Source organism: Salvia miltiorrhiza, chromosome 5, assembly GCF_028751815.1.
Source record: "Salvia miltiorrhiza cultivar Shanhuang (shh) chromosome 5, IMPLAD_Smil_shh, whole genome shotgun sequence".
NCBI lineage: Eukaryota > Viridiplantae > Streptophyta > Magnoliopsida > Lamiales > Lamiaceae > Salvia > Salvia miltiorrhiza.
In genome coordinates, this window is record NC_080391.1 from 27,372,351 (window position 1) to 27,384,922 (window position 12,572).

A 12,572-nucleotide genomic window follows, 5' to 3' on the forward strand; every position below is an offset into this window, starting at 1 on the left:
TGTATCTCCATAGCATTAACTTCCTTCAGCACTTCAAGACCATTAACAGTATCAGTCATTCTCGGCGTTCTGAGGCTCTCAGCCGATCGTGAAATATCTCTCTCATGAAGATTTGTTTCATGAATCGCGAAGCCACTTCCCTTGTCCAAATCAACATGATCAACGCTTTGATCCAGCTGATCCTTCTCGGGAACAAGTTGCCATTGTTTACTCAAGTCCATGGCCTTCCCTTGTGTGTTTTGTGGCTGATTTCCAGCATTCCGTGATCCTTCCCCACCGAAGGATTTTCCTTTCCGACATTTCTCGAGAGTATGTCCTGTTGTTTTGCATCTGGAACAAAAAAAAAGGGAGAGATTCATATGTAAATTCGACATGAAAAGCAACGTCATCTCCATCAACAAGAAGAGTATTAGGCAAAGGTTTAGAAATATCTATTTCGATAAGAATTCTGGCGAATTGGCCAAAGTCTCTTTTAGCTGAAGTTCCATCAACCCTTAACGGGTGTCCCACAAAACGAGCAATGCCTGTGAGAACTTCAACATTCCAGTATTCAATGGGCAAATAGTGTATCCTCACCCAAACGTTTGCCAACGAGGAGTGTTCTTTGAACGGGTCAAAGTTTTTCACCCATTCTCTAAGATGCAGGTGTCCACCAGAAACTTCCCAAATAACTTGAGCTTTAGCGCGGAGCTTATCCTCAGCATTGTTGAAAATCAACGTGTAGTATCCCTTGCCCAAGGGAATAAGTTTCCAAGAAGCGTTGATGCCCCATAACTTTTGCAGTTCGTCTTTAAACGTCATGGCAGTCCTAGGTTTTTCACCCTTCTTTAGCAGCAGTCTTCCAGTTAAAGCATGAGAGAATTGAGCGATCTCTTTGCGAATCAATTCCTTGGGGATTTTAAGGAAGAACTGGTCTCCCTCCTTTGTGGGTCGCAGCGCATGATAATGATGAGCAGGTAAATCCGGGCGTCTCGGCGCACGGTTGGTAGCTATATCGGCATAGGAACTTCCAATCGGCGCTTTGTCAAGAACAGAACCATCGACCACTTCCTTTCCCCGAGAAGGGTTTCGTAGCAAATTTCCATCGTCCCTGTTGGAGTTCGCATGGCTAGGGTTTTGATTAATCGATGTCTTCAAAGAACCTTCAAGATTAGTCTTCAAGCACGGAGTGAAATTGCTAGTGAGAGTAGGGAGATTCAGACCGCCAGCCGAGGGACGATCATCGCCGTGATTAGTCATCGGACGGCAGCAACAGGCGACCAGCGGCGTAGTTAGAATATCGGAGAAGCAAGGTCAAGGGTTAGGGTTAGGGCTCTCATCGCTCTCTCTTCGTCCGAAATAATGTAATGTTTTGACATAAATATCTAGAAATTAATGTATTGTTTTGACACTTTTACATAACATATTATCCGTCCACAAAAATGTATTGTTTTGACACTTTTACATAACACATTATCCGTCCACAAAAAACATGGTGTGGTTTGAAAGGCAAAAGTTTTAATAAACTGTTAGAAAATGTGTTTTGAATGAAGAAATGGTAACACAAAGGGCATTGTATTAGGCAATTAAGTGTTGGGTGTTTTAATAGATATTTTATATAAGTGAAGTTGAAAATTAAGTGTTGGGTGTTCCAACAACTCTTGGTCGGATTATCTTATTCTTCGTAGTCTTGGAGAAGCTACCAGAGCTATGCCCCCGCCTACATTGATCGAGGTTCATTGGTGGCCTCCGGCTGTTCGTTGGATGAAGGTGAATACGGATGGGTCGGCTCATGGGTCGCCAGGTAATATTGCGGCTGGAGGGGTTTTCCGAGATAGCTGGGGTTGGGTGCGCGGTTGTTTTCACTTTAAGGGTGGTCGTGGGTTTGCCTTTGAAGCTGAGTTGTTGGCTGTTATTCACGCAATCTCAATTGCTCATAATCGAGGTTGGCTTTATCTTTGGGTGGGTTGAAGCAGATTCGGAGTATGTGGTCCAGCTTCTTCACTCGAGAAGAGTGGATGTTCCTTGGCGTTTTGTTGCTCTCTGGAAACAAACGCTAGCCAAACTATTGGATTTTCGCTTGCAGGTGTCACATATTTTTCGTGAGGAAAATCGAGCTGCGGATGTTATGGCTAATCAGGATCGAGTTGATGGATGGTGGCCCTATGCAATTGAGGAAATTAACTCGGCGGTTATTATGGATATGGCGACTCATAGTGTTGTTCACATTAAACATTGATGAGGATAGTCGATGTTTTCAGCTCAGAAGCCTCTGTATACCAGAGCAGAGCAACTCTGATTCCAGAGCTGATCACTTCAAAGGTCAGAGCAGAGATCACAGCAGAGACCAGAGCAGAGCAGCTCTTTCAAATGGCAGGGCAGAGACCAGTAGAGACCAGAGCATCTCATTACAAATGGCATGGCAGAGACCAGAGCATAACAACTCTGAGGTCAGAGCAGCGCCTAAGGCAGAGCAGATTAGAGGGGCAGAGCAGAGCAGTTCAGATGGCAGAGCAGAGACTGGAGCAGAGCAGCTCAAAAGATCAGAGCAGAAACCATGGCAGAGCAGCTCAAAAGGTCAGAGCAGAGACTGGAGTTACGTCAGAGCAGAGACCAGACCATAAGGTCAGAGCAGAGACTACGGCAGAGCAGAACAGAGGACAGAGCAGAGTAGTTCTGATGTCAGAGCAGAGACCAGCGCAGCGCAGCTCCACGGTCAGAGCAGATGCCAGAGCAGAAAACACAGAGTTAAGGGAAGAGTTAAGAGCAGAGCTGCTAAAATGCCAGAGCATTGATATAGCAGTCCCAAGGCCTGAGAAGAGGCCAGAGCTTGCAGCTCAAAGACCAGATCAGAGCTCAGAGGTCATTGCAGAGATCTGAGCTTTTGGTAGGCAGGGGGGGTGTTTGCGGCGACGACGTATAACCGACCGTGTAGCTACCCTTGCTGCTTACCTGTGGTTTACATCTTCTTGGTTTGTGTGTTTGAGGATGATTAGTTTCTGGCAACGGAGTCTCACCGGCCAAAACTTTTTTACTCTGGTTTTAATCCTCCGATTGACTTGGGTTCACGGCAGTGGGATGCTTACGGCGACGGCGTATAACCGGCCGGGTAGCTATCTGATGTGTGTATTTTAGCTGCTTAGTTTAGTGCATGTTTCGCCTTGATTTTATGTGATTTTTGCATAGTTTGCAATGTTTTGGCGTAGGGATTCGAAGAATTGGAGATGGAGCTGTAGATGGGAGGAATTGGAGAAAAACAAGCTTTTGATGAGGATTAGTGTGAAGTTTGAAGATAGTAGAGATTGGGCTTTGAAATAATTGTTATATTTTTTATGAAGCTCAAAACTCTTATTTTAAATTATTTGGACTTAATTTAGGGGAGAGGGCCGAAGCCCATACTTTAGATTTAGCGGCATTTTTTTAGGGATTAATTCCCTAAGCTTTTGGGGGAGCTGCATAGATATATCATGTTAGGTCATCTTTCTTTATTCAATTAACTTGATACAGCCGCAATTTTAGTTTAGTAGCAGTTGACCTTTTATTCCATACAATTCTTAGTTTTCATGCAATTATCTCTACACGTTTTTTTTAGCATAGAGTTCTTTTGTTTATTTACTTTTATCTCTTGAATTGCGGCTGGATTGGAGCGAAGGAGCGGACGAGTTTCAATTGGTTCAAGTGTTAATTTAGTTTCTTGCAATTTATTTCGTTAGCCTTTGTTTGATTATTTTCCTTATGTTTAATTTTATTTATTTGATTGTTCTTATTTTAAGTATGAGTAGCTAACTTTTTAATTCGGCGAGAATAATGAAACTCTAATTTAATGATCTGTGAGACCTAATTGGTTTAAAATTGATTCCTATTGATTCCGATTAATTCCTAGGGTTTAAAGATAATTTCGATTTTATTTAAGTCTGGCCAACTTAAGTTTAATTGGATTACAGTCAATTAGCACCTCCAATCCGTAATTGTTGGAATAGGGCTGATTAGTGATAAAGCTACCATGTTCGTAGTAGGAATTAATTAGTATATTAATTATTACTAGCGTCTCTAGGATAATTGATATAAATTGGGTTCCTTCATCGTAATGATATTAGAATATTAAATCTAGGTCTGGCGTCTCCAGCTAGGTTATATTTTAATAAGGGAAATAAGCAGGTCTGGCGTCTCCAGCTGTTTATCGACACCGTAAGTAGGAATTGGGGTACGTCCGTTGCATTTCACGATATCCTATAACTGGTTGGTTGATAGGGATTAATTAACTATTGCGCCGATGATCAGAGTTGAATTAGAGTGGATTTATTTGAGCCGAATTACCCTTTTTATTGATTTAATTCAAGAGTATTTTATTTGATTAATTTTCATTCTTAGTTTAATTAATTTCTCTTAAAAGTAAGGCGTGGTGGCATCACCGATTTTATAGAATTAGGGATTTGAATGATTTTTAACTGCTCTCTGTGGGATCGACCCTGCTTACCATTATACTAATTTATTTTGGTAATTCCGCGGAAATTATTTGGTGGTTGGCGACGTCCACCACTATCCTTTCTACTTTTTGTGGGGTTTGGTTGGGTTGTTGGTTGTGGGGGTGCTTACGGCGACGGCGTATAACCAGCCGTGTACTTTCCCTTCTTTTGGTTTGGGTTCGTTTGAGGTTGGCATTGGCGACGGCGTCTCACCGGCCTTTTGCCTTTCGTTCTATTTGGGTTTTGGTTTTAGTGGGGTTAGAGCCGAGATTGTTTGGGAACGATGGTTAGGTCGGAGTTCTGGAAACTTTCTCTTCCGCTCTTTCCTTCGTTCTTTTTTCGTCTTGTAGACGAGTACTCTTTTTTCTTTTTACGGTTTTTTCCTTTGGATTTTCCGTAAAAAGGTTTTAATGAGGCTCGGCCCTTAGTCTGCTTTTTCTGTGCTTTCAAGGGTTTTTTTTAGGTTTTTTCTTTTCGTTTTTATATAAAATTGCAGTTTAATAATAAGAGATGTATCGCAAAATAAAAACACCATATTTTGTGTGGGGCTCCGCCTAGGGATGGCAATCTACCCGCGGGTAGTGGATATCCGCGAAAACCCGAACCCATTAGGGTGGGTTTGGATACCATTTGATATCCACGGATAGTTTCATGGGTACAATTCACTATTCATTTAGTTCGTGGGTATGGGTTTGGATACTTACTATCCATACCCACGAAACCCGTTTACCCGCGAAAAATACCCGCCAATTACCCGTCAATTACCCGTCAAATATCCACAAAAAATTCTATAAAATATGGGCTTTAAATACATATTTTGAGATTATGGGCTAGTATTTTATATTTTAAAATAGGCCCAAACAATAAGGCCCAAAGTCTAATACTGAGCTAAATGAAAGAATGGAAGCTTTTGGACTTGTCTTGAAGATGAAGAAGAAGAGTTGAATGAAGAGGGTTCTATTTCTACTGTCGAGCAATTATAGACATTGTTCTTTGTTGGAATTTATATTTTAGTTGATGAATTTGAATATTGTTCTTTGTGAATTTGAATTTAAACATTGTTCTTTGTGGATTTGAACTATGCTATTTGTGTTGATTTTTTTTTTCTATTAAATTTGTTGTAAATTTATATTTAAATTTTATTTCGTGGGTATCCAGCGGATAGTGGGTATTCGGCGGATAGCGGGTATCCGTCGGATAGTTGGTGATGGATACCCGTCGGATAGCGAGTTTCGCGGATACCCGACGGGTAGCGGGTATCCGCGGGTAGCGGGTTTGGATACCATTTGATATCCATGAATAGTTTCGTGGGTAGCAATCACTATCCATTTAGTTCGTGGGTATGGGTATGGATAGTCACTATCCATACCCGTCGTACCCGATTGCCATCCCTAGCTCCGCCTTTTACTTACTTGAAATTTCAAGTGCCCATCTTCCGTTGTTATAGTTGGGTTCCTCATTATCTTGGTGTCCGAAAGAAGCTGACTGATTAGATTCATGGCTGGTCTCATCGTCACCTTTTCTTTGGTGGACGCCTGAGCACTCTCAATTACATTCCTCTCCATATTCTTCACGTATTGGAGCCCCTTCAGAGCGTGGTTCGTGATTTAGAACAACTGATTGCTTGATTTTTTTTTTTTGGGCTCTGTTGGTGAGCAAAAGAAGATTCATTGCTTAAGTTAGGAGCTAACCTGCATGCCTTTGGAGGGGGGGAGGGAGGCATATTGGGATTTGTCGCTTCTTTTCTTTGGTATGTGCCTTCAGTTTTCAAGCTATAGTGGCGCTACCATATCTGTTTTTCTTTGGCACTCATTTTTTATCGTCTCCCTATTGATTCTAGTCTCCAGTTGCGTGGTATTTTCCTCGCATCTATGTGTCCTTGTTGTGTGTCTCTTCGTATCGAGTCTCTGTTGCATGTATTTTTATGGAGTGAGGCAACGATCATTGTTTAGATTCACTTTGACTCTTAGTTTCTTTTGGTGCACTCACCTTCTCACATGAGCACTGACATTGCACGTAGACTAGGTCACTGGAGACGTACCTTTCCTAGGGCTCCCAAGCAACACATTTAATTTTTTGTCATGTGCTTTATTATGTGGCTGATTTGGACGGAGAGGAATTGTCGCAAATATAGACAGGTTCCTTTCTATGCTTCTCATGTTATTTCGCAGGTTATTCATCATTTGTGCCTCTTCATTGCATCGGGGAAGCTTACCGTAGCTCATTGGCGTGCTTTCCAAGCGGATTCCATGTCAGCAACTTCCCCTGTGAAGCGGGTCCTTCATTTCACTATGGTTTGTTGGCACCCACCTAATGCCCCATAGGTGAAGTTGAATAGAGATGGTTCTTTTTATGCGCAGATCCAACGAGCTACATGTGGAGGCGTTGTTCGTGATCATGTTGAAGCTTTGTTTCTGTACACCTTTCCTTGGTGTTTCCAGCTTCGAGACTGAGTTTTATGCTCTTCTTGAGGGTCTTAGGTTGGCTATGGATCTCTCCCCACACGTTAGGGTCCAGATGGATGTTGTTGCCGCCATTACTCTCATGTCTATTGAGCACCATGGTCCGACTAGTGTTCATCATACAATCACTAAATTCGATTGATTCTTCAGCACCTACAGGTCTGTTTTACTCATATACACATATAGGGGAATTGGCCTGCAGATTTCATGGTAAGTTGGGGGCATCAAACCCCGATTCTCACTATCTTTGATCTGTATACTGCTTCGCGTTAGCTTTTTAGATCTAGTTAGGATGGACCACATTGGTTATCCTAACTTCAATTTTTGTTTCCATCATGCTAGTTAGTTCTTATTTGTTCTTTATATTTTACGTGATGTTTTGAACTTTTACGTCTATGTATGTTATTAGTTCTCGTGATTTTATCTTGTCATGTTTTGTTCATTGGGCGTTGTCACTTTTGGGTATCGTCATGTATGTGATATTGATTGATTTGTTATTTACAGGTTGGGGGTCTGCCTAACCCCTCAGCCTTCGGGGTGTTTTTCTTTATACAAAAAAAAATCAAAATCATACTACTGTAGGTCAAAGACAGCGATAAATAAATGAAAACTTTGTTTACTAAATAACACTTCAAAGTATTTAAACAAATTTAAAGTTTTAATAGTAAATACTCCTTCTATCCCACCAAAAGTGAGTTGTATTCCTTTTTGGGTCGTCCCGACGAAAGTGAGTCGTTTTCTTTTTCGGTAAAGATTAGGGAATTTAAGACTCTATTAATAAAACTAATTACACCCTTATTTTTCTTCATCAACCTAATTAATACTCATCCCTTATTTTTGAAATTATTTTGAACTAATTTTTAAAAAAATCTTTAATTACACATATAATTAATTACATTTGATACACTAAACAACAACTTCTTAAATCATGTGTCCAAAAGAACTGTCTCACTTATGGTGGGATGAAATGAGTAGTAAATATCATCAAAAATCAAAGATTCAATATCAACAACATTTGAAACTTTTTTGCCGTATTCTTCATCTTCTTGTGCATCCATATTACATGATTTAAAAAAATCAAATATTCATAGCTTAATAAAAAAAATATAAGTGAAAATTAAGTATGTTAAATTATAAGTACAAATATTAATAGTTGAATGAATGATTCTAATTTTGATTAATTTTCTATTTTAATATTTTTTTCTAATATATAACTAACTAAAAAAATTGGTGGCCCAAAAATCCTGAGCTTTTCAGCCCCGAAGCTCAGCTATCCCATCGAGGCGACTGAGCGGGCTTTTTAAGCCCGAATTTTTATGGACCTTTAATTTATCGAGCCCAACCTAATCCTAAATTAGTGGCGCCAAATTTTTTAAGTTCTTTATTCATATTTCAATTTTTGGAGTATGTGAATCATGCTGAATCAGTTTTAAGTTTTTTCAATTTTTGGCATTTTATCGATTTTTAAGAAATTATCAATTTAAATGCAGGTTATTAAAAATAAAATTAATAAAGAAAAAAATAAAGTCTTTTTTGACATTAATAAAATAGAAATAACTAATAATCCCTTAATCGCAAACTCAAAGATGTGGACCACACTACTTATTCCTCTAATTTGCTTCTCCTTAATCTCCATGCCGAAAAGTCATGTGCCATGAATAGCGGGATGGAGGGAGTATATAATAGGAAAATAGGGTAATCTATTCTTTCACCGCTAATTCTCCTGTGCGACCGTCGCACACCTGTGCGACGGGTCGACCCGGCCCAAACCCGCCCTCCTGACCCGGAACCCTGACCCGCGTGGGTTTGACCCATACTCATAATTATTACATTTGTTTATAATAATGGTTACTTTTAATAAACATAATATATACATTTGTTCATATAAATGTATATTGATATGTATAATATTTTATATTGAATGAAGGTAAATATTTATATTAATATAAGTATACATTTGTGCGACCAAATGTATATCTTATGCTTATTAAAAGTAAATACTCCTATTAGGGTTTAATATTCAGACTTAGGGTTTAGTCTTCACCTATTAGGGTTTAGTGTTCACGCTTAGGGTTTAGTTTACAGGGTTTAGGGTTTAGTTTATAGAATTTAGGGTTTAGAAAATATAATATTGTATATTAAATGAAGAAAAATACCTATATTTATATAAGTATACATTTGTGCGAACAAATGTATATTTCATGCTTATTAAAAGTAATAATTATTATAAACAAATGTAATAATTTAGGATTTAGGATTTCGGGTCTGGATTGCGGGCCGGGTCGGGCGCGGGCCGGGGCGGGTCGCACACTGTGCAACGGTCGCACCCAAGACCAGCCCTTCTTTCACCTATATGACAATCTATAATCTCTCCATTTGAATTTCTTTCCAATCTCGTTGAGTTGCGATCATTCTCATTATATATTTTTAAATCATACTATATTTTACTAATATTTATTTATATTGAATGTAATAATGCATTTAAAGCACCGACTTAATACATGTGCTTACATAACATTCAGAATGAATTTTGAAAATAGCCACTTTGGAATAGTAAAATTAAAAAATACACACTAAGATAAAAAAAAATTAAAAAGATACCCACATTTACCATTTTACCCTTGCATATAAAATTTTTACAAGTACCCACGAATTCACAAATAGTGGAATTCACAACCAGGATTTATTTTGGTTGTGAATTCAAGTTTTAAAACTCAAATTCATAACTGAATAACAAGTATTGGTTGTGAATTCAAGTTTTAAAGTTTGAAATTCACAACTAAAAATAGTGTTAGTCGTGAATTCACAACTATAAATAGTGTTAGTTGTGAATTCGCGTGAATTCACAACCAATAAAACTTGAATTCACAACCAACACTATTTCTAGTTGTGGATTCACAACCAATAAAACTTGAATTCACAACCAACACTATTTCTAGTTATGAATTCACAACTAATAAAAGTTAAATTCACAACCAACACTATTTTTAGTTATGAATTTACAACCAACACTGATAATTCAATTGTGAATACATAATTCAGCTGTGAATTCATAATTACAATTCTCCACTTAAAAAAATACTCCATCTGTCCGCCAAAAGTGACCACTTTTACTATATCGGGCGTCCGTAAAAAGTATATCACTTTTCTTTTATAGAAATGGTCTCATCATCCACTTTAATCTTTTATCCTTACAAATACTCTTTATTTACAAAAATATCACCCCAAATTCAATCTCAACCACACATCTCATAAAGTGGTAGGACCCTTTCTCCACTACATCAAAATTATCATCAATTTTATTAAATCTAGTGCCCAGCCAAAGTGGTCCACTTTTAGCGGACGGATGGAGTATTAAGTTGTGAATTCAAGAACATTAATCAATTTTCAATAATCCTACCAGAAATTTCTAAATTAATTAGACCTCTTGTTGGAAATTGGTTGTGAGTAACCAATGTTTGAGAATTTTTCGAGTACCGAAAACATTTAATTTAGCATAATTAAATGGGACAGGATCGATCTACGTTCCGAGTAGATGATCGTAGTATATTTATTTACTCAAAACCGATTTCCGGTGAGTGAGAAATAATTGTTTAAAGTTGGGTACTTGAAACATTGAGCTGTGGGAAAAGATAAGCATTAAATAAGATTTAATGCTTATCCCACATCGGAATGTGGATAACATTTTTTACAGTATAAAAGCTATTACATCATAGGATGTAATAAAACTATGTGCACACGTGACGGGTTGCACAGCCCACACGCGCGCGCCGCCGCCGCCGCCGCCCGCCCGGCCCGGCCCCGGCCCCGTCGCCCGACGCCCGGCCCCGGCCCCGGCCCCGTCGCCCGACGCCCGGCGCCCGGCCCCGGCCCCGGCCCCGTCGCCCGACGCCCGGCCCCGGCCCCGGCCCCGGTCCCGGTCCCGTCCCGTCCCCGTCACCCGACGCGCGGCCGTGGACTTGGATCTTGGCAATTGGTCTTTGGGTGGTCTTTGGGCCTACCCTAGGCCCACACCGATTATTATCTTTTTGGACCAACGAAAACTTGGGACGAGGCCCAACTCGGTTGGGCCTACGCGCATGCACACGAAGCCCGCTCGGGCTTGGCCCGGGAGGACCCTTGGTCTCCCAGGAAGCTTCCACATTACTGCAGAGCCGTTACTTCTGTAACCGCTGTCGGAGAATTCATGGCAAATTCAAACAGCAGGGCTGTTACGTCCGTTTCTGTCTGTAACTCCCGACACTCTTAAATACCATCAATGGTAATAACTCCCCCTATTGATGTGGACTGTGCCCTATAAATAGGACAGCCTCCATGCATCATAGCACATATCTGAAAACAAGCATTACACTCTTACTCTGCTGCACTCTGCATCGTAAAAGTTCTGTTCTCGCCTCGTTCCAGTTCGCCGGAGCTCGTTGGTCTGCGGTGCTGCTACCTACGAGACGAAGCCGTTTCATCTTTGGGGACGACACGCCAAACCGAGAGCACTACCGGGGCGTATCTCGTCTTGCGGACAGAGGACCCTCCTCGACTCGGCTTTTTCCTGGTTTCAGTTTTCTGTAATTTCAATACAGTTTTTCCCCTTGTATTCTCATCTCCTACATTTCTGTGTTAAATTGTACTACGCCCGCAAGCTTATATTCCAACAATCGCAAGACGAGATAAGCTTGCAACGTGGAAGTTCTTCGAACTTGTAAACTGAACTTAATATTTTCGAAACCTAATACCTTTGCTGGAGATGTCGACCGGTCCTGCAAACTCTACCGAGGCTGCCAACGCCGTTGCCGCTGCCAACGCTGCTGCCGCTGCTTCAGCCGCCACTGCTGCCGCCGCCTCCGCCGCGGCCGCATCAACCGTGGCACCCGCCACCTCTGCCGTTGTTGCCTCCACTTTTAGTGGTGGCCCTTTTGGTGGTCCAACACTCCCTTTCATGTTTGGTGCTAACCAAACGACTCTTGGAGGAGATAGTTCCGTGCAAGGAACGGTTGGCCAAACCTCGTTTGGGTCAACATTTGGTTCCACTTCGAGTGGTTCCATGGGGTCCATGTTTGGACAGAACGGTTGGGGCCTTCGGGACCAACGTGGTGAGCCATGGCAACATGGCGGGATCGGTGCCAACGCAGCCCCCGAGGGCAAATGCGATAGCCGAAAAGCCACCTAAGTTTGGTGGGTCACACTTCAAAATGTGGCAGCACAAGATGATGTTCTACATCACGACTTTGGGCTTGGTCGATTTCCTGTGGGAAGACGAGCCACCTGCGCCGGCGGACAACGAGACCAGTTTCTGGGTACATGCCGCATATGACGATTGGCGCTATGGCGACTATCTTTGTAAACATTTCATTTTAGAAGGTTTAGAAGATAGTTTATACAATGTATACGCCAATGTAAAGACCTCCAAACCACTTTGGCAGGCACTAGAGAACAAGTACTGTAGTGATGATGTAATAGCTAAGTTCTTAGACTGTAAGATGGTCGATGGTAGATCGATCATGGATCAAGTGCAAGAATTCCAACTTATCTTGCATGAGTTGGAATCCGAAGGGATGAAAATGCCCGAAGCTTTCATCACTGCGGCGGTCATTGAGATGCTACCGCCAAGCTGGATTGACTTCAAGAGCTACCTTATGCAAAACAAAGAGGAGATGACTCTTGAAGATCT

General features: G+C 40.9%; 1 protein-coding gene across 1 annotated transcript; it reads left to right on the top strand.

Annotated features, from left to right (window-relative positions):
- Positions 1–11,648: 11,648 nt before the first annotated feature.
- LOC131025737 (uncharacterized) lies at positions 11,649–12,071 on the top strand. The gene has a single exon (XM_057955524.1). It carries the CDS (start codon positions 11,649–11,651, stop codon positions 12,069–12,071), a length of 423 nt encoding a protein of 140 aa, XP_057811507.1.
- The last annotated feature ends 501 nt before the right edge of the window (positions 12,072–12,572 follow it).

What these genes read in the sequence shown, in the direction of transcription:
- LOC131025737 (XM_057955524.1), top strand. Translation starts at nt 11,649, where the DNA reads ATGTCGACCGGTCCTGCAAACTCTACCGAGGCTGCCAACGCCGTTGCC.